The sequence below is a fragment of the Argopecten irradians genome, chromosome 4 (genome assembly GCF_041381155.1).
Source record: "Argopecten irradians isolate NY chromosome 4, Ai_NY, whole genome shotgun sequence".
NCBI lineage: Eukaryota > Metazoa > Mollusca > Bivalvia > Pectinida > Pectinidae > Argopecten > Argopecten irradians.
The window spans coordinates 48,659,848-48,680,971 of record NC_091137.1 but is presented as its reverse complement, the minus strand read 5'-3'; the positions used below and the strand labels follow the sequence as shown (position 1 = coordinate 48,680,971).

General features: G+C 32.6%; 2 protein-coding genes across 2 annotated transcripts; both read left to right on the top strand.

Annotated features, from left to right (window-relative positions):
* The first annotated feature begins 3,669 nt into the window (after positions 1 to 3,669).
* LOC138321893 (E3 ubiquitin-protein ligase RNF26-like) lies at positions 3,670 to 9,264 on the top strand. Its single transcript, XM_069265903.1, has one exon. It carries the CDS (start codon positions 4,598 to 4,600, stop codon positions 5,843 to 5,845), a length of 1,248 nt encoding a protein of 415 aa, XP_069122004.1. The 5' UTR covers positions 3,670 to 4,597; the 3' UTR covers positions 5,846 to 9,264.
* A 3,020-nt stretch (positions 9,265 to 12,284) lies between these two features.
* On the top strand, positions 12,285 to 19,239 carry LOC138321892 (L-proline trans-4-hydroxylase-like). The gene is made up of 10 exons (XM_069265902.1): positions 12,285 to 12,409; positions 12,991 to 13,022; positions 13,598 to 13,679; positions 14,233 to 14,314; positions 14,982 to 15,092; positions 15,412 to 15,506; positions 16,436 to 16,529; positions 17,021 to 17,150; positions 18,266 to 18,417; positions 18,629 to 19,239. Exons 2-10 carry the CDS (start codon positions 13,010 to 13,012, stop codon positions 18,737 to 18,739), a joined length of 870 nt encoding a protein of 289 aa, XP_069122003.1. The 5' UTR covers positions 12,285 to 12,409; positions 12,991 to 13,009; the 3' UTR covers positions 18,740 to 19,239.
* The last annotated feature ends 1,885 nt before the right edge of the window (positions 19,240 to 21,124 follow it).

The window sequence follows — 21,124 nt, the reverse complement described above, 5'->3', positions numbered from 1 at the left end:
AGGCTTACTAGCACAGTTTTCGAATCGGGGTGCTAGTACGGCCATGCAGTGTCCAGACTGAGGACATCAACAAACTAGATTTGTCTTTTAAACGCTAGGACAATGCATAGAAAGATTTGTACTTATTGGTCGAAGTGTCCAACTAAGGGTTCGAGGTAGTGTGGCGTTGTAATACCTTTTGAGGTTTTACTGAATTATTAAGTTGTGTGGCACGGTACATACCTTTTGAATTTTTTTTGAAACTGAATTTTACTCGCTTTAGTCAGTATCTAATAAGAATAGTATTTATGTGTTTCAAATTTATATACCTATATGATCTTTAAACGGCAAAGTATTTGTTTGTCTTAACAAACTTCCTACAAAGGTACCGCCTCCATTCTCGTAAAGCCGCGAAATACAGAAAGCAACCATTCTGCCCTCTGGCCATCTATCGATGGTCACCTTGAGGTACCTGTTAGCTGGATACTGTGGCTTACCTGTATGTTTGACAAGATATAATTATTGGACCATGACGCAATATACATGTACGGTCCAGATAATTTGCGGGGTTGGGATCATCAACATATTGTGTTTACCTATAATAAAAATAAAATAAAAACAAGCAGAATTGGGTACTTAGGTAGACTACACTGCAATAAGTGGAAGACGTTACATAGTTTGAAGTGGATTTAATTCTTCATGATCTATTATAAGCAATCTGTTTTAATAAGGAATAATTAAGCTATTTTTACGTACACAACTTATTTTTGAACTTAAAACAGCAAAGAAAAATAATATACAAGTGTATATATTTTAATAAAAGACGATTTGCAAGGGTATCGCTAGATAACTGATTGATATGAATCAAATCTTTTTATTTAAAAGCTATGTATTACAAGGTATATGATTGCATTACTGATAGCTTATTATAAATAAAAAGTGTCTCAAAAGCACAACAGGACTGGTTTTTGCTGCAATTCAAAGTTATTTTTGATTGGTGAAAATGCTTGTATTTCATGTAAATGATATATATATTAATTCAATTTATCCATAAAATATTGACTTTTGAAAACGTAATATCTAGAAATGAAATGGAAACTAATGATATAAAATTAAACAGACAGTCGGCGGTGGAGCATCTTTAATAAATATAAATTAATCCTTGTTACTTTTGCAGTGAAAAGGTCTTATTTATGTACAGAGATGTATTTACTAAGAAAAATAGCGTATATTGTTATATATAATGTACACTAAATTGTAGATGTTATAATTAACAAATAAACACTAAAAAAATTGTAATTATGTATTATTTCAAAGTGAAGGATGTATTCTTCCCCCGATCCCTAGCTGTAACACATCACCTTGCTCTAGGTCTCAATGTACCTGGACACCATGTCCACCTGTAGTGGACACCGTGTTCACACGTAGTGCACTCCGTGTCTACCTGTAGTCTAAATCTTGTGCACTCCGTGTCTACCTGTAGTCTAAATCTTGTGCACTCGTGTCTACCTGTAGTCTAAACGTAGTACACTCCGTGTGCACAAGTGTGTAACCTTAAGTCTACTACCAACTGTACATGCATCTGGTTTTTGGACAGAGATGCAAAAGTATATTATTAAAAAGTATTCAATATTTAGAAAGATCGATTTTAGTTGCTATATATAATAATGTTAAATTCTGATGACTTCTTGTTTCAAACACAGGTGCATAATGTACCAAGGTGTAATCAAAGCTCCCCTTCTAATTGGCCATCACGTTTGTTTGCCATGATGCAAATGTAGAGTGTTACAGTGTACAAGTAAGTAAGTTTAATATTACACTTTCTTCTACATTTGTATAATTTCTTCCGAATACCCTATATTGCTGTATTGGTAGATGGCTTCTCATCTAGGATACACCTACATGTACCATCAGCAATTGTGTCCTTGAGAGTTCTTTTCAGATGTGGCATGGATGTAGAGAGTGAATTTGAACAAAAATAATCTTCTTATAGATATTTTAAAAGGAAATGTCACTGTACTACCGTCGCTGTTGTTGGGGGATAGCGTATTATTTATTCTACATTTATATCAATTATAGGACACATTTAATATTTATTTTTCTCAAGTGATTATGCCAAAGTACAGTTAAAAGTACGAAATATAACAAATGCATAAATACTATAAAAATACCCAGAAACGGAGAGACAACAATACCGATTTTCACTATAAATTTTTATTTGATACTGCTTCGCAATAAAAATATATATATAAAAAACTGATGTTTTGAACGTTTACAACCGAAGATGCATGATCGACGTCGCAGAAAAGGCGATTGAGATACATGTCAACTGAGACATGGTAATGGTAGAAACAGAATCTTGAATCGTGTTGCAATTTGTACATTGTAATGCAACATATTCTAAATTATCTCCTTATCATTATGCAACGAAAGTATTATAATAAATTATATACTAAACACACATTCGAATCGGCAAATAGTTTGCTTGCCATTTTTTGGGGCAAATTGATTCATTTAAAAGTATTTAAACTTCGGAATGTTATTAACATTGCAATAATCTCATTTTATCTTGCACATATGTATGTGTACTGTTTTACTATAAATAATTAAAGATGAAATTAGCCATTAAACTGTCATCTCCACTTTTTATCTATAAATATTGCAATGCAAAGTAATTCAATCGGTCTAATCGTCTAATCTAGCCTTACTAAGATCGGCTACTCCCGGCTAAATTTGCAGAACTGTTGAATTTGTATTCACCTAAATATCTAAAGGGTAATTAAATACTGAGACGGTGGCAAGGGACGCAGCTCAAAGCATTTCATTTATCTTTTGAGTGATGGGACGAAACCCTAGCTAATACGAAACGACAGAATATCATTATTTTCTTTGCATCATACTATTAGTTATAAACGACAAAAACATTTTAAAGTTTAAAAATCTTTTTTTCATCGCTTAGCGAGTTCATTTCTTTAATTAAAAAAAAAAAATTCCCATTTTTTGCATATAACACATTTACAAATACATGGGACATCAACATAAACATGACATGACATATACATTACATTTCTATCAGACGAAAAAAAAGCGCATAAGAAATATAAAATAGCATGCTGAGTAAGATGAATTTGCAAATTACTATATTTGATAAATCAGTTTTGTCGACTATTAATCTTATAGGGAAAAATATACTTGTATGTGTATTTTGATTGATTTATGAACAACTATTATTTGTTGAAGTAATCCATACTTATATTTTTCTGTGAAATTGTTTTTTTAATATCAAATCGATATATCATTTAGCATTTTTATATCCCGTTTCGTCCTAAATGTGACCGTTTTCAAAATCCATTAATGAATTATATGTTTCTGAATACACAACTTAACATCTGATACATAACCGATCTTATTCAGTGAAAAGTAGTTTGCTAATTACAGTATATGATTCATTGAATGGGCACAAAGTTGCATCATCGTGCGATAAAACGCCTGCACCAAAAGTCGCAAATCGCACGATGATGACGCATTATCTACTTTAATCAACAATTAAAACTTCTTTTCTCTGAAGTTCTTTTTATGAGGTTGATGTACGCATAGTACTATGGATTATGTAAAGTTGTATTTTTTATAGATTTTTTTTTCATACAAAGGACTTTGTACATTATGTACGTACATGTGATTCAGTTTTCAAGGCTGGAATTCGTCACACAATAATATACATAAAAATGTACCTTATTGGTACTGTACTAAATACTTATAATGTTATATCTCATCACAATCGCTGCGCTACTGCAACAAGAGAAATGAATATTCTGACAGTGAATGTTTTAAGTTGTAAATAAGAAATAAAAACTTAAATTTCAAGCTGAAAAAATAAGGTGAGGTTGTATGTATATACATGTGGTACTGTCTGTTTGATGTACAATGTAGATATTTAATCAACTTCAGAGTCAACAAATGAAATGAAAATTAATATGCATGAACACCAAATTTACACTAGAAGTCACTCTTAGAATTTAGTAAATATAGCGAAAAGAAAACATTGTAACAAATATTGTGTGAGTAATAAAAATAACAATTATCAAATAAAAAAAAATATAAAAAAATAGAAAGAAAAAAAATGAAAAAAAGAAAATAGAATAACGAGACATCCGCCACCGTCGGTAGTCGAACTTAACTCGCATATATGCAGTGCACATTTCTACTTCCGCTTTCGTTTTCGGTCTACAATATATAGTCGACAGAAGCGAAACGAATCCCGTGGAATTAAAAGAAATGAATAAAATTGGCGGTCGATATTATGTCGTTATTGTATTACCTTATTTAATATTCTACTGTCACATCATAAATAATTCTATATTGCTTGTTTATTGAAAAATGTTTAATAAAATCTACATATGCGTTCCGACAGTTTCAAGGACATTCTGTATTTTATAATAACCACTTTCTAAAACATACTGGAACTTGGACTACGCTACGTTTCAATCTTGTGTCTAGGAAGTTGTGAGGCCTTTATTCGTCCATAAACAATGGGTTACATCCACCCAATTTGCACCTTGTCATCCCGTTAGCATAGTGATAACTAGTGTATCCATTTTATGCCTGCTACTAAAGCGAGATGGGTGAAGAAGGTTTACGTATCGCGATGGCGTATGTGCTGCAGGGGGCCGAGTATTTGTATGGTATCATGCGTACCGTGATACGCGTCAATTATGAAATGGTCACAGCAGTTTTATACTATTGTGTACAGACACTGAAAGTCGTGCACCAATGTGTGTCCGTTCTTCTCACCGTTTTATACAACGTCATTTCATCGGGTGTAGATTTTCTAAACGAATGCTGTAACTTTCTTTATGGGATCTTCATGCTAATATGGAAGTTTTCAAGATTCATTGCAAGTATGCTGGATATAGTGTTCCGTGCGATTGAGCTTCTGACTTACGCTGTGTTGAGTGGATTAAAGAGTGTCTTAAGTGCCTTATATAGTGCCTGTATAAATATAAAACTGAATTCCTACAGTTGGTATGTGTACATCTCGGATATTACTACTGGCGTTTTCAAGACTTCATCAGGAGCTGTTGCACTTGTTTGGGAAATCACGTCAGGTGTTGTTAACTATGCATTTCATGCCATGAACTATTTGCTTTCTTTATCATGGCAACTAATCGACAATGCCATGTTTGGATTTGCTGAGAGTGTGCGCTTCTTAACCGATCAGACTTATTTCTTCTTGGTTTATTATCTACCAAATATACCTAAGGAAACTTATCTAGGTCTCATTACGCTTCTTTTACTGTATATAGTTGTAATCAGTGTTTTAAATCAGTTATCCAATCGAGACATGACGTTTCCTATTCTCAACTATTTTGGACAGCCAAGCAGGGAATGGGAGGAAATGGCTGATGAAGGGAATTTTGAATTCTCAGACGATGATGTTAATGTAAGTGAAGTAGACAGCGAGATAGATAATGAAAGTTTGTCTGACGATGATGATGATGAAGAGGAGGACATCGAATTTGAAGTGACAGATGATTCTGATGATAGTGATGGAACAAGCACAACATTAAGTAATGATATTGATATCCAACTTCCACCAACAACAAATGCACGATACAACCTTAGAAGGTCCACGACACCAAGCTACGACAGACAAGATGACTTTGAACATGAAATAGAGAAAGAACGAGAACGTCAAAAGTGTGTAGTTTGTCAAGATCAGAACAAGTCAGTGCTCATCCTTCCATGCAGACACATGTGTCTATGTGTGGACTGTGGTAACCAGATTGCAAGGGCAAGAAATGTAGCCCGCCGAACATGTCCGCTGTGTAGACAGAAAATAAGAACTATAATGAATGTTTATGTGTGAGACATCTTAAAAAAAATCATAATAAGACACTGGCGGTGCTGTTCATTATATACTGGTATACATATATATGTACACATTATATACTGGTATACATATATATGTACACATGTATTTATCTAGAACATTTATTTTGTTTGCTTTTACAAGTTAATTCGCATTTAAATTGTTTGTGCATATTTTACTATACATATATATATGCTAATAAAAATATGACATAATAACATAAGCTTAAATCTTCTACTTAGAAAACAAAAACACTCTAACAATCAGCCAGACAGCCGCAAATTCTGTGACCTCTAGTTCCATACTTCTTTTTTTGAAACGTTAATTGTTTCGATGCTAGTTATTTAGACTACCTAGTAAACCCAAAGTTTTTCTAGGATGACTATTTAATCACTAGTCCAAATTAATATACAGCTGTTTTGCTTAAGCACCACAGTCATGATCAGTTTACGATTTTTGAACACAAATTCTCACACAATGATGCATCCCGACAGAAATATCGCACACAGAATGCACTCAAAACGTGTTGAAAATATTACTGCAATAGACCACCACTCTTGTAAAAATAGTATTTACTATTTACTAATTTTATTCAAGTGGGGAGCCACTAGTCCGATCGGACTAGTTCATTACAATTGGCACTAGTCCGGTTGAAAATTACTAGTCTTGGGCATCAGTCTACTTAAAGTCGTAGACTATTTTAACTGCATCTCTAAAAACCTGTTTTTCTTGACAATTTATGAAGTTAAATATGGCATACAGTAACTGGTTTAAAATTTTGACCTATAATTTTTTTCTTCAGGAATCTATGAAAATTAACCCCACCTTGCACAAGTTTTGATAAAAAGCTAAAACTGATCATGAATTTCATATCATTGATAATCAAAATTACTTCTTTATTATTTGTCGATATGGCAATTAAAACTTAATTTAAATGATATCCAAATGCAAGTTTCAATACCAAATAATAATATAATTATTAGCTACATGAAGAAAAGTGTTGGAAGACTGACATAATCCTGTCAAGTGCATCACCAGCATCAAGCTAATTAAGCTAGCTATAAGTTGTAACTGATTTTCCAGCTGAACCATACACCCATCCTCGATACTCCAGGGGTTTTGATCGCTTGCCATCTCTTCACCCCTGGACTATCTCATAGTAAAACTGCAGGCAGCTCAGATCAGGGGACAGCATTTGAACCAATCACAAGCCTGCAAAGATTTCCTTTAAGACTACAGAGAGCTCGAGAACAATGTCCAATGTCAAAGCCACAGTCAACCATAGTGTACAGTTACCTGTTCAGTTCTGTTACCTCCAGTTTAACTATGAGATATAAAGTCCAGGGGCATAGTGATCATAAGTGATAGGAACCCCTGGAGTATTGAGGATGCCATATATACACTATGATCAGCTAAGTGAGAGAGGCCATATTGTACCAATTATCAATTAGCTGATTCAAATACACTCATAGATTTAAAACATCAAGCCTGCTTTTCACTGACATCCATTCTGATTGATGAGAGTTACTTCCCCTATATTGTTTCACTGTGTTTCAGTACTGACCATAATGGCAAGTGAAACAAAAGGGGAAGCAACTCTGATAGGTCAGAATGCCAGATTAGACAAACAAGTAGATTAGACTATACTCATAGTTATTATCTGACCAATGGTAGTTATATATGGTAAATTGTATGTTTTTCTTTAATAACATTTGGTAAGGAAGTGATTCCAACTGTATTGACAAAATAGATTGCTAAAGATGTTCATGCTAGTCTGCCCGGCTTTATCAAGTCGCACATGAAATAAACAAATTTTATCCCTGTGACCTTGAATGAAGGTCACGGTCATTCAACAAATGTGATCTAGCTCTCAGCATGCTACATGTCCAGGTCTCTATGCTTCTTCAATCATAAACGAGAATTTATTTAAAGATTTTAAAGTATTTAAACACCTACATTGTACGACCTTGAATGACTTTCAGGGTCATTCATATATACCGGTAGACTTTCATCCCAGCATACTACAAGCCCAACATTTTATGTCTTTAGATTATTGGCAAAAAGTTATTTATAAAGATGTTTTCATATTTGACCCCTATACCTAGAATGAAGGTCAGGATTATTCATTTAAACAAACTTTATAGTCCTTTATCTCAGCATGCTATGACAGGCCCAAAATCAGGTCTTAATTTTCATTCAAGATCACTGGGGTGAAATAAGCATAAATATTTAAAGGACTCCTTGTTGATAGCCAATTGCAATTGCAATATGCCTAGAGACCTGATATGTAATTGCGATATGCGATTGTAACAACTTTACAAAAATAAATGACTTTGACCTTCAGTCTAGGTCACAGGGGTCAAATAGGCTAAAATATTTAAAGGACTTCTTGTCAGTAACGAAGAGGCAATTAGACCTGATAATGGGCCTGTGACATACTAGGATGAAGCGCTACCAAGTTTGTTCAAATGAATGCATATGGCATTGACCTTCATTCAAGGTCACATGGCTCAAAGCCTTAGAGACTAGATATAATAGGCCTGTGGCATGCTGGGATAATTTGCTACTTAGTTTGTTTAAATGAATGACGTTGACAATTATTCAAGGTCATAGGGGCCAAATTAGCTAAAATCTTTAAACAATTTCTTGAGGCCTAGAGACCTGATATTATCTGGGTCATACATAGAAATTCTGTTTTAGAGATGCTCCACCGCTGACAAATAGTATTTTTTCACTATTAAAAACAGGAGCAGACGATTTAGTATTTTTCTTCAGTTACAAAAGTTACTTACTTTACACCATTACCACCATTGAAAAGTTTGAGCTTCTAATTCTACTTCAAGTTAAAAATATGAAAAATAATTAATTGCATCCCGAAAAAATTCCGTGGCACTATATCTTATACAGAATGAAGTAATGTTTGCGCATGCACCAAATGTGAAATAAATTAGTTTATGTTATTTTTTTTTGTGTTAATTAGGCATATATATATACGATTAAACACCAATTGTTGTTCAAATGATGAATATCATTTATGCTATGTCGGCGGTGGAGCATCTTTAAGTATACAGCATGATTACCAGATAGGGGTGAGCGATTCGAGCCCATTGGGTCCTTGTTTTGATATTCTGTTTCTGAAAGGGTGACTACCGGTTGATACACAGTCTGTTTTTGCCTTTTATACGGTATAGCTAGGTCCGTACGTCCATCTATCTATCTGTGGACTACTGGTCATAATTTTACTAATATATACAGATTATTATACTTTATGTAATATATCAAAGATTTTAAATGCAAAAATTAATGTTAATTATGATATATCTTAAAAGGAAATTAAAAGAAATAACCTAGATTTGTATAAGACATATCGTATATATATACATATATCAAACATCTCATTTTATTTATTGATTTGAATAAATCTAAAACTAAATGATAAATAAGATGTCTGTTATAATATTTAAAGATGCTCCCTGCTGACAGAGCATAAACGATACATATCATTTAAGGATGTACTCCTCTGAGAAGTCAAAAATTTCTTGTATCAAACTTTTTCTCTCATATAGAATTTTGGAAAAAGGAGTTCATACCATAAAAGAAAATGGAAGAAAAAACATATGTCCGTGTGCTTGTTTTTGAGCTTTTGTCACTCAAAGACACCTAGTTGACAAAATATTGGATTTTATGGGAATTTTGCCGTTTTGACCATATAAGATAGAGATTAAAGCCATAATTTCCTAATGAGGTGTTTGATATGTATGAATGTTTGTAGAATTCATTTTCTAGTAGTCTTCTTTAAAAATATACCAGTTTTGATCAATTAGACTAATATTTTTCTCAGAATAACAATATATGCTACCCCTACCCCTTAATTTTGTGCTACAAAATGCACCATTTTCAGCCATTTTTGCCAAATTTAACCCTTTATAGAAAAAGTTTTGGTATTAAACTTTTGCTATTATTTTGCATATCAATAGGGAAACAGTTGTTCTTTCTAAATCAGGAAGAAAAAATTGGGGGTCCGTGTGCTTACTTTTTTGCCCCATTTGAATTTCTGTTATTTTTCAGTATTTTAGAGTAAAAAATAAAAGTTCCCAAATTACCATTAAATATAAAAATAAAGTCACAAAAGTGTATCGTTTAACATATTAATGCTCAATATTTTAATTACTACGAATCTAGTAACGATTTACAGCAAAAAATAGCTAAATACAGCTAAAAATACTGGCGCAGTGATGATTTAAGTAAAAACAATTTCAGTAAAAAATGGTAAAACTACTGTTGCTCTATTTGAAGCGAAAAAAGACACAATTTCAAAATGGCCGCCAAATGGGCCATTTCTTAAAATCCCCGTATAAAAAAATCTACTAAAAATAGAAATGTAATTTTTTGACAAAATTTGCATCTGGCAACTTGCTACAGATACTGATAAATTATATTTGAAAATCTCATAACTTCTTTGATCTATGTTGAAACGAGACTTCAACGGGACTGAAACCTAAGAAGAATACATCCTTAATTGGTTTGGCATTTAATTAATAATAATTGGGTTTTAATCGTGTATATTTATGTCTAATTAACACAAAAATAGTATAAAATTTTTTATTTTGCTTTTGGTGCAAGCGCAATCAGTATTTCATGCCATATAGGACATAGTGCTACGGAATTTTTTCGGGATGCAAATAATTATTTTTAATATTTTTATCTTGAAGTTAAATTAGAAGCTCAAACTTTTCAATGGTGGTAATGGTGTAAAGTAAATAACTTTTGTAACTAAAGAAAATTATTAAATCGTCTGGTGCTGTTTTGATGGAGAAAAAGTACCTTTTGTCAGCGGTGGAGCATCTTTAAGATATTATATAATTGAAGTCTCATTGTTATATAACATATCTCAAATAAGCACCGGATTTCAGCAAAAGGCCGAAAATGATTACTCCCTGTCCAGAATCAGTGTCTGATATCTGTCATGAAATTTGATGACGCGGGCAGTGTTAGTAGAATTATTAAGGTCGACCACCAAGATATAATTCGATAATGAAAGTAGAAACCGAAGAAAAATTAACAGCGATGCATATTTAAAACCACATACATAGGTTAAAATTTAAAAAAAATTAATAATAATGAAATATGTTTTTTATGGTGGATATCAATCCTGGTCGAATAGACTCCTTTGGGATGCTTTTGTTATGTTTATTTGTTGATTACATCAATTTCATATAATACACCAGGCACATGCAGAGAGGAAGTATGTCGATTGACCATATTACATGATGGACACGGTGACAATCGTTTTCTATCAAATGGCATTTGTTCTCTCTCAAAAACTGGAGCAGACGAATTGGTATTTTTTTTCAGTTACAAAAGTTACTTACTTTACACCATTACCATCATTGAAAAGTTTGAACTTATGATTTTCTTCAAGATAAAAATATTTAAAAAAAAAGATTAATTGCATCCCGACAAAAAATAACAGCACTATGGCGTATATGGAATGAAATGCTGATTACGCATGCACCAAAAGCAAAATTGGTTACTTTATATTATTATATATTATTTTTTGTGTTAGTTAAATATATATATTGATACGATTAAACACCAATTATTGTTAAAATGATGAGAAGCGTTTATGCTCTGTCAGTGGTGGAGCTTCTTTGTTAACAAAATACTTTATGTGTTCAAAATGGACTGATATGACATTGTATACAAGTGTATACGTAGGTGCACATCCATCATAGCTTGTATAAGAGATTGCTTTACGACTCATTTTGCAGTGGACATCGACTTCCTAACTGTTTCAATTTCATTTATTACTGAGAGATCATCTTGTGATGAAATTCCAAGCTTACGAAGTGTTTTAAAGTCTTCCATTTAACCATCGACACGTTGATGCAGGTGCTGTTTTGATCGCTCATAATTGTATACAGTAATAAAACAGTAATACCCAGAGGAAAAACAGACATCTGCGGTCAGTAAAAACTGTGTGCCAACTGCTTCTGTCTTTGGCCGGAATAGAGACTACAGTTTATACTCGTCCATTGCTAGTTAAGGCTGATGGGTTTTGCGGTGTACCACAGGGGCCAACCCAATGAAAATAGATGTTGTCATACATTTTTTTTGTATTTGGTGGATGGACTGTTGAATATATATAACAGTCATGTGATATTTTTCAGAAAATACGTGATTTGAAAAAATATTCAAAAATCTGGATATTTATTATAAAACAGTCTCTGTTTTATGTTGTAAATAGACATCTATCCAGATGTTTTTAATAATTTTTCAAATCTCGCATTTTCTGAAAAAAAACCAATCCACATCACATGTTATATATATTCAACAGTCCATCCACCAAAAAGAGCTACAAAAAATGTATGGCAACATCAGTTTTCATTGAGTTTGCCCCCTCTGTGGTGTACGTGATGTGGTGTAATGGTTTATTAGTCTCGTCAAGTCAACATTCCATATCTAACGATAGAGTAAATACTTGTTATCTATAATCCCCCTATATATCAGTATATATTACCTTGAACAGACACAACGTTAACGCCTCCCACTGCTGAGCAGGTAAGTAATTCAACGTTTGCGTATTGAATCTTTACAATCAAATTTGTAACAATAATCGATGTATGGTTGGTGGAAGTTGTTTTGCAATGGAGTGTATGGGCCTGCGAGCGCTTATAGTGCTTCGACACACACACAAACCTCGCTCGTATGTCTCAGCGATACGGTGTCTATTATCTGTGCCAACTGATGTACATATTTATATTTTGTTCTTTATTGAAAATACATGTAGAACTGAGAAACTAATACCCTTAGAACTAACAAATATGACGGTAGACGCCTCCGTAATGGTTTAACTGATATTGTCAGTGCGTATGTATATACTCAAATTAAATTTCATTCTAGCAACAGTCCTCTATATATTCGCTGCTTGTAACGGTACATGTGCTTGATACTGCTGTGTGCTCTAACATTTGACCTGGATTGGATGATGAATGTCGTTTGTTTACTTTTTCATAACACACGCTTATACAATCTTGCTCTTTTGAGGAATCTGAAGTGTAATTAATAATCATCTTAATTAGTATTCATACTTATATTTGTTTTTACATTCTACTTCCTTTTTTACTTTTTTTTCTATTTAGATTCAACGCGCCTCTCAGAATGGCGTCCGGTCGTAAGTATAGTACAAATCTTGAATAAGCAGCCCTATTAATCTTAATAATCATTGTTTGTCGTAAAAGAAGCGACAATCCACATCAAAACAACAAGAAATTGTATATTTATATAATCTATGCTACATGCACTTCCGGGAGATATTGAAAGTTGTTAATACCGAAATGATATTAAAATAAAGAGTCTTGCTGTACGATATGTTATTTACCCATGCACTGAAATATAACGAAAGTTTTGACACATGTACAATGAATAATTCATGTTATACAGTTTAAGCAACTATGTTTATGTAGATATAACTCCACACAAGTTTCATCAATCTTTAATGAAACTTCTTATATAAATTATCCATAATAAATCATTGCAAAAGTAAAGAAACAATATAAAACTAAGTTATTTTTTCTTAAATTCTTAAATGCATTCCACTATAGACTTTTAATAAGGAGATTCTTTAGAGACTATTGATGAAACTATCCAAAATCACAACTCTAGGTGGATTGAGTACAAGCTGTGTTAAAAGGAAAAATAACCAGTTGTTAAAAAATGTAATGACATCGATTTTCATTCCATCCACAGACTATCAGTTTGACAAAGACAACATCACTGTGACAGAGGCTATGCAAAAAGACTATGATGACAACGGATATATGGTGTATAAGTAAGTTATTTAATATTACAAAATACTTCGTGCCACATATATAATGACACTGATGTAATGATAACGTACTACTAAATCATATTACGTGTTTCGAAAGCCTTCAATTACGTTTGGTAATGAAATAGTTTATACTGTCCAAGCACTAATAATGGAACACTTACGTTCGGATTTATTATCAAGGTCGATAAGTTGTTATAACACTCTTTTGCATCAATACAGTTTTTCAGAATTGTTTTACTAACGGATTTAAATGTTAATCATGTTGATATGTATCATGGACAACAATAAGCATGTTGCAACAGTATAGCTGTAAACAGAAAGTTTATTATCAGTTTTGTTCTGTTGCTTTGAAGACGCTGAGATCTGAGGTTACCATATACAAATGTATATAAGATCCCTACTGATTATTAAAATAGATGTGATCAAAAAGAAGGGATTAGATTAGCTGAAACATGTTTACATACAAATATTATACTTATGAATACAATGCATTTACTTATAACGAAACATTTACAATCATGTTATGATTACACATATCATGTAACTATTCCAGGCAATTCCTTGATAAAGAAGAGATTGCCAATATTTTGAAAGTTCTGGAAAACCCAGATTTGATTGACAAATATGGATACGGAGTAAGTAGAATATTTTATCATTGTATAGTATACATATGGTTTTTGTACTTTCATTTTTGATTGGTCAGATTAACCTCTCTGTGTATTATTGTAGACAATAGCCAGCAAAATGAAACCTTCTTGTTTCATAAAATCTCAAATGAAATGAACGCTCATTATTTGAAATGGCGATTTTGTTGATATTTTAAATGGCGATTTTGATGATATTTAAAATGGCGATTTGATGATAGTTAAAATGGTGAATTTGATAATACACATGTGTATTTAAAATGGCGATTTTGATGATAACTAAAATGGCGATTTTGATGATATCTAAAATGGTGATTTTAATGATAATCAAAATGGTGATTTTGATAATATTTAAAATGGTGATTTTGATGATATTTAAAATGGTGATTTTGACGGTATTTAAAATGGCGATTTTGATGATAATTAAAATGCTGATTTTGATGATATTTAAAATGGTGATTTTGATGAAATTTAAAATGTCGATTTCGATAATTAAAATGGTATTTTCGATGATATTTTCAATGGTGATTTTGATTTATTTAAAATGATGATTTTGATGGTATTTAAAATGGCGATTTTGATGAAAATTAAAATGTTGATTTTGATGATAATTAAAATGGTGATTGTAGTGGTAATTAAAATGGCGATGTTGGTGTAGGTTCCTGACGGCCTTGGTACCAAAGCTAAGATGGTTATTTGGTGCCATCCTGGAGATGACGTAACAGGAATGGTTGCCAGATGTGAGAAAGTTGTAAACACCTGCGAGCAGGTAAGTCACCATGATTGAATTATGATTTAACAATAAATAATTGGAACGATATGTTTTAACAAATTCATAAATCCAATTAATGTATTATATGTCTTGAAATTGCTATTACTTAAGTATAGTGTATACCTTTGACGTAGTGTACAATATATTAATTAATTCGGTGAAAATAACATGGAAGCATTAAGCATTAATGCGGTTGAAATACATAAACTGTAAAATAGACTGTACGGAAAAATATGCTTTAATATTATACAAATATAAATATCCAATAATTGAGATTGCATTCATCCTAAATCCTTTGGTGATCGATTTCTAACAGTTAATGGGCGGTGGTGAGGCGTATCACTATCACGCAAAATTTATCCGGAAGGACGCCTTTGATGGTGGCTGTCACCTGTGGCACCAGGACTATGGGTAAGAGTCTTCAAATTCTAAAGAGGTAAATTCTAGCGGCAAATCATGCTATAACTTAATTAGTATGTGTTCGGGATTAGAAGAATTTAGTTTTGTGTGATGTGGGGTAGTGAGGGGGTACACTGATAATGTCATAAACTCTAACCAACCAATACATTTGTTATTAACCAAAAGTAATTTTAAGTTATTTTCATTATTGGCACAACCTTTTTTTTAAAATAGACACTATGCAAAACCCAGATCTAAACATAGAATTACACATACAGCATTAAAAACCACACACAACGGTTTTTTTAAAGATAAGGTGTAGACATCGCGAAGCTAGTGTTTTCTTACTCAGAGGTCAACGAAGTTATGATTTACTTGTTTAGAAGTCGATAAAGATACGGATTCTTAGTAAATAACTAGAGGTCGACATGGCTAGTGTTTTTTTTAACTTAGAAGTAGGGGTAGTGTATGATTTAGTACAGCCATAATGGCGGAACTTTCCCCAATTTTGCCATACATTGTCAGAGGCGTTGAAATGGAGAATAGAAATTCGAAGATATACCACATGAAACCTTCTGGACAGGTCATGTAATTTTACATTGCAATTTTTAAAAACAAAACAATTGTCTGTCTATCTTGTGTTACGTCAACATTAGTAATAAAAAATACAGTATTTGAAAATAATTCGCTAGGTTTACTTTCAATGTGTAAACCTGAATGGGCTCCGGGGCAAAGTGGTTCCACTTAAAAAGTATTTGAAACCAGCAAGTGGCACGTTCAGTACGTGCGTAACGGAAACTATACTAAACTATTAGTAACGATTACGTTGTCAGTTGATGATAAGAGTAAGAGCTAAATATCTACCTAATTCGTTAGCTTCTGTCCGTAGAGGAATGCCAGGGGATTTCTTACACTCATACACATTTCTTTTCTATTTTTAGATATTGGTACCAGAATGGATGTTTGTTTCCGGAGGAAATGATCACGGTTTTTATCGCGATTGATAAGTGTGAGAAGGAGAATGGATGCCTTCAGGTAATTACACCATCTTTGCATATTACAAAGTTATCTCCCCTTACTTGTTGATATTGATTGTTACGTTATGTCTTTGTGAGCGTAACGTCATACTTTTTAGCGAAACGATGCAATTTTCTCCCACAAAATACTGACTTGAACGGATACATTAAAATGAAAAGATTGGAGGCTCCGATTCGGTTTTTTTTTTAAATTTTGTTTAATTTGAACATGTAGATGTTTGAAGTATTTCGTTGACATCGGCAAAAAAGATGTCGTCATTGCAGAACTCTATTTTGTTACGCTCCAGAAGTTACAATGTAACATAGTTTTCAAAAAAGTCTAGACAAAAGTTATTACATTATTCAGTAAGTTTCGAGGCTGTTCCGACAATGCGTATAGTGTCAAATAACAATTCATTCTGATTAAAAGCTTTGTGATGGAAAATCTGTTTTGAAATGTAAACATAGGAAGTAATACAGTGAATATGTTTAACGTTGTGTTACATACAGATACTGAAAGGTTCACATAAATGCGGTAGGATTGAACACAAGCCTCAAGCTGGACAGACAATGGCGGACATGGAAAGACTTAATGCAATCAAAGAAAAGTGTCTGCTGGAGCATGTTGAACTAAATCCTGGTTTGTTTAGATTCAACAGTGGTGTCATTGGTTGGGCCATATTTATACAGACTGAATGTACAGAAATAGGATATAGCGGTGGTCAATAATAGAACTTATTTCAACTCCGATTGATCAGAAAAAAATATTTTTTTTTGTATATTACATCCCTACATATAAGCGCTCCCTAAAAGTCTTCGAAACGGGCGACAAATCCGATTCTTATTACCATTAGTGATCATTTACCATATCAATATAACACGACAGCAACGACCTTGACCCCTCCTCTATCCTTGTCTATAGATAGCAAATCAACTAAATATATTTCATTCTATTCGCGGCATACCTTACGTTTGCGCCATTAAAGATGACAAAGTCTCAACACCTCAATATCGCTGGATTCATTACATGTTGTACAATAAGGATACTACCAGATAATAACAGAACTGTACAATAGTATACTCTGTGGTAGACCAATCAGAGAAAAATCAGTATTTAGCTGCTCTATTTGTAGGCAACGGTACACAGGAATAATGTCTTCATGTAAATTCAAATTAATTTCAGGTTAACATTTTCAGGTAAAATTTACATGAAATCCACATGACAGTTTTCTTCATGTGGAATTGGTCTCATTTTTAGGTGGATTTTAGGTCAATATTTTTCAGGTCAAATTTACCTGAAGATATATTGCCTGTGAAGCGGTATGCAGATATTATGGTCTAAATCACTAATGAAGGAATTGTTTACAATTTCTAGTTATATGTGTAATGATATGTCGTAATAAAGAGGCGGATTGCCTTGCTCTAATTTGTCTAGACTGTTGGGATTACTGGTTTTCAGGGTATATATGAATGAACCTATGAACCATATCTCATTATTTTTCGCAAATCAAGTGTATGCGTTCATAGCAATGTCTCGCGAAATCGCGAAAATAAAAACCCCGCCGAATAAAGGTTACACGATATTAAATACGAAATACTGTAATGATATATAGTATTTATAATTTAATTCCATTGAAGTAAAATAAACAGACGCTAATGTTTCCAACCCTTCTGTCTTTTCTTGGCAAGCATAGCTTTGAGAGGACTTTACCCTAAACTTTGTGATTGTTTAGATAGGGATTTTTCTCTTTGAAGGTGATGCACTCTTCTTCCACGCCAACCTGATCCACACCAGTGCTCCAAACACCAGTCCGAAGAGACGCTGGGCATTGCTTCATTCTTACAACAAGAAATCAAATGACCCGATATACAAGCATCACCATCCAAACTATACACCCCTTAGTAAGGTAAATATTTCTGACATCTCAAGCCAAATTATACACTCCTTAACAAGGTAAATCTTTCCAATATCACCATTCGATTTATAAATCATAATTGAGATTTATATTTCCCCATTAATTACAAAGTCTTAAAGATCAGCGCCTGATATACGTGTATCTGATATAATGTTAATTTAAGATTATCATCTAATGTTTTAAAACATTATTCATATTTCAGGTGAAAGATATTTCCATCAAGGAATGCACTAATTACACGGACTTTTCTGGAAAGGACTTTATGGATCCAAAATCAGACAAAACGACGGCAGGAGAGAAGGAGCAGAAATAAAATAGACTTTTTTTGTGGAAGACTGACTTCTTTAAAAAAAGACATTTTTATATTATTTTCAGAATATTTTCATTTTACATCCTACCCGATCGAAGGTGAAATCAGATGTCGAAAACATTTAAAAATGTAATGCATTCCAAATTGGCAAATATTTTCTTTGGGCCTTACGTGGTCTTGATAAAAGGACTTACTATGAAATGATATCACGACGTTGATTACCAACCTGAACAATACCCTAGAACTCGCTCTGAGCAAAATGAAGAATTGAGAAAATAAACAGGGCCCGGCACCATAAAATATTCTCAAATAGATTTTTTACTCAAGCCTATGTAAAATTATAGACTTGAGTAAAAAAATCTGTTTGAGAATAGTTTTATGGTGCCGGACCAAACTTGAGTAAGAATCACTCATATCGCATACATTTATCATTATAACCATGATGTAAACACTTCACGACTTCTCATGTCATCCTTTACCAAAATAAATAAATTTTACATTTAGTTTACAGTAATATTTTTTTTGTTATGTCCATACTTATAGATTATATATTATCGCTCTAACTTAATCTGTGTACTCAGTAAAACATGTTTATGTTATGAACACTATTACAACAAAGAATCATCTCTCTAACTTAATCTGTGTATTCAGTAAAACACGTTTATGTTACCAACACGATTACAACAAAGAATCATCACTCTAACTTAATCCGTGTATTCAGTAAAACATGTTTATGTTATGAACACGATTACAACAAAGAATCATCTCTCTAACTTAATCTGTGTACTCAGTAAAACATGTTTATGTTATGAACACGATTACAACAAAGAATCATCACTCTAACTTAATCCGTGTATTCAGTAAAACATGTTTATGTTATGAACACGATTACAACAAAGAATCATCACTCTAACTTAATCCGTGTATTCAGTAAAACATGTTTATGTTACCAACACGATTACAACAAAGAATCATCACTCTAACTTAATCCGTGTATTCAGTAAAACATGTTTATGTTACCAACACGATTACAACAAAGAATCATCACTCTAACTTAATCCGTGTATTCAGTAAAACATGTTTATGTTATGAACACGATTACAACAAAGAATCATCTCTCTAACTTAATCTGTGTACTCAGTAAAACATGTTAAAGTTATGAACACGATTACAACAAAGAATCATCACTCTAACTTAATCCGTGTACTCAGTAAAACATGTTTAAAGTTATGAATACGATTACAACAAAGAATAATCACTCTAACTTAATCTGTGTACTCAGTAAAACATGTTTATGTTATGAACACGATTACAACAAAGAATCATCACTCTAACTTAATCTGTGTACTCAGTAAAACATGTTAAAGTTATGAACACGATTACAACAAAGAATCATCTCTCTAACTTAATCTGTGTACTCAGTAAAACATGTTAAAGTTATGAATACGATTACAACAAAGAATCATCTCTCTAACTTAATCTGTGTACTCAGTAAACATGTTTATGTTATGAACACGATTACAACAAAGAATCATCACTCTAACTTAATCTGTGTACTCAGTAAAACATGTTAAAGTTATGAATACGATTACAACAAAGAATAATCACTCTAACTTAATCTGTGTACTCAGTAAAACATGTTAAAGTTATGAATACGATTACAACAAAGAATAATCACTCTAACTTAATCTGTGTACTCAGTAAAACATGTTTATGTTATGAACACGATTACAACAAAGAATCATCTCTCTAACTTAATCTGTGTACTCAGTAAACATGTTTATGTTATGAACACGATTACAACAAAGAATCATCTCTCTAACTTAATCTGTGTACTCAGTAAACATGTTTATGTTATGAACACGATTACAACAAAGAATCATCTCTCTAACTTAATCTGTGTACTCAGTAAAACACGTTAAAGTTATGAACACGATTACAACAAAGAATCATCTCTCTAACTTAATCTGTGTACTCAGTAAAACATGTTAAAGTTATGAATACGATTACAACAAAGAATAATCACTCTAACTTAATCTGTGTACTCAGTAAAACATGTTTATGTTATGAACACGATTACAACAAAGAATCATCTCTCTAACTTAATCTGTGTGTCAGTAAAACACGTTAAAGTTATGAACACGATTACAACAAAGAATCATCTCTCTAACTTAATCTGTGTACTCAGTAAAACATGTTAAAGTTATGAACACGATTACAACAAAGAATCATCACTCTAACTTAATCCGTGTATTCAGTAAAACATGTTTATGTTATGAACACGATTACAACAAAGAATCATCTCTCTAACTTAATCCGTGTATTCAGTAAAACATGTTTATGTTATGAACACGATTACAACAAAGAATCATCTCTCTAACTTAATCT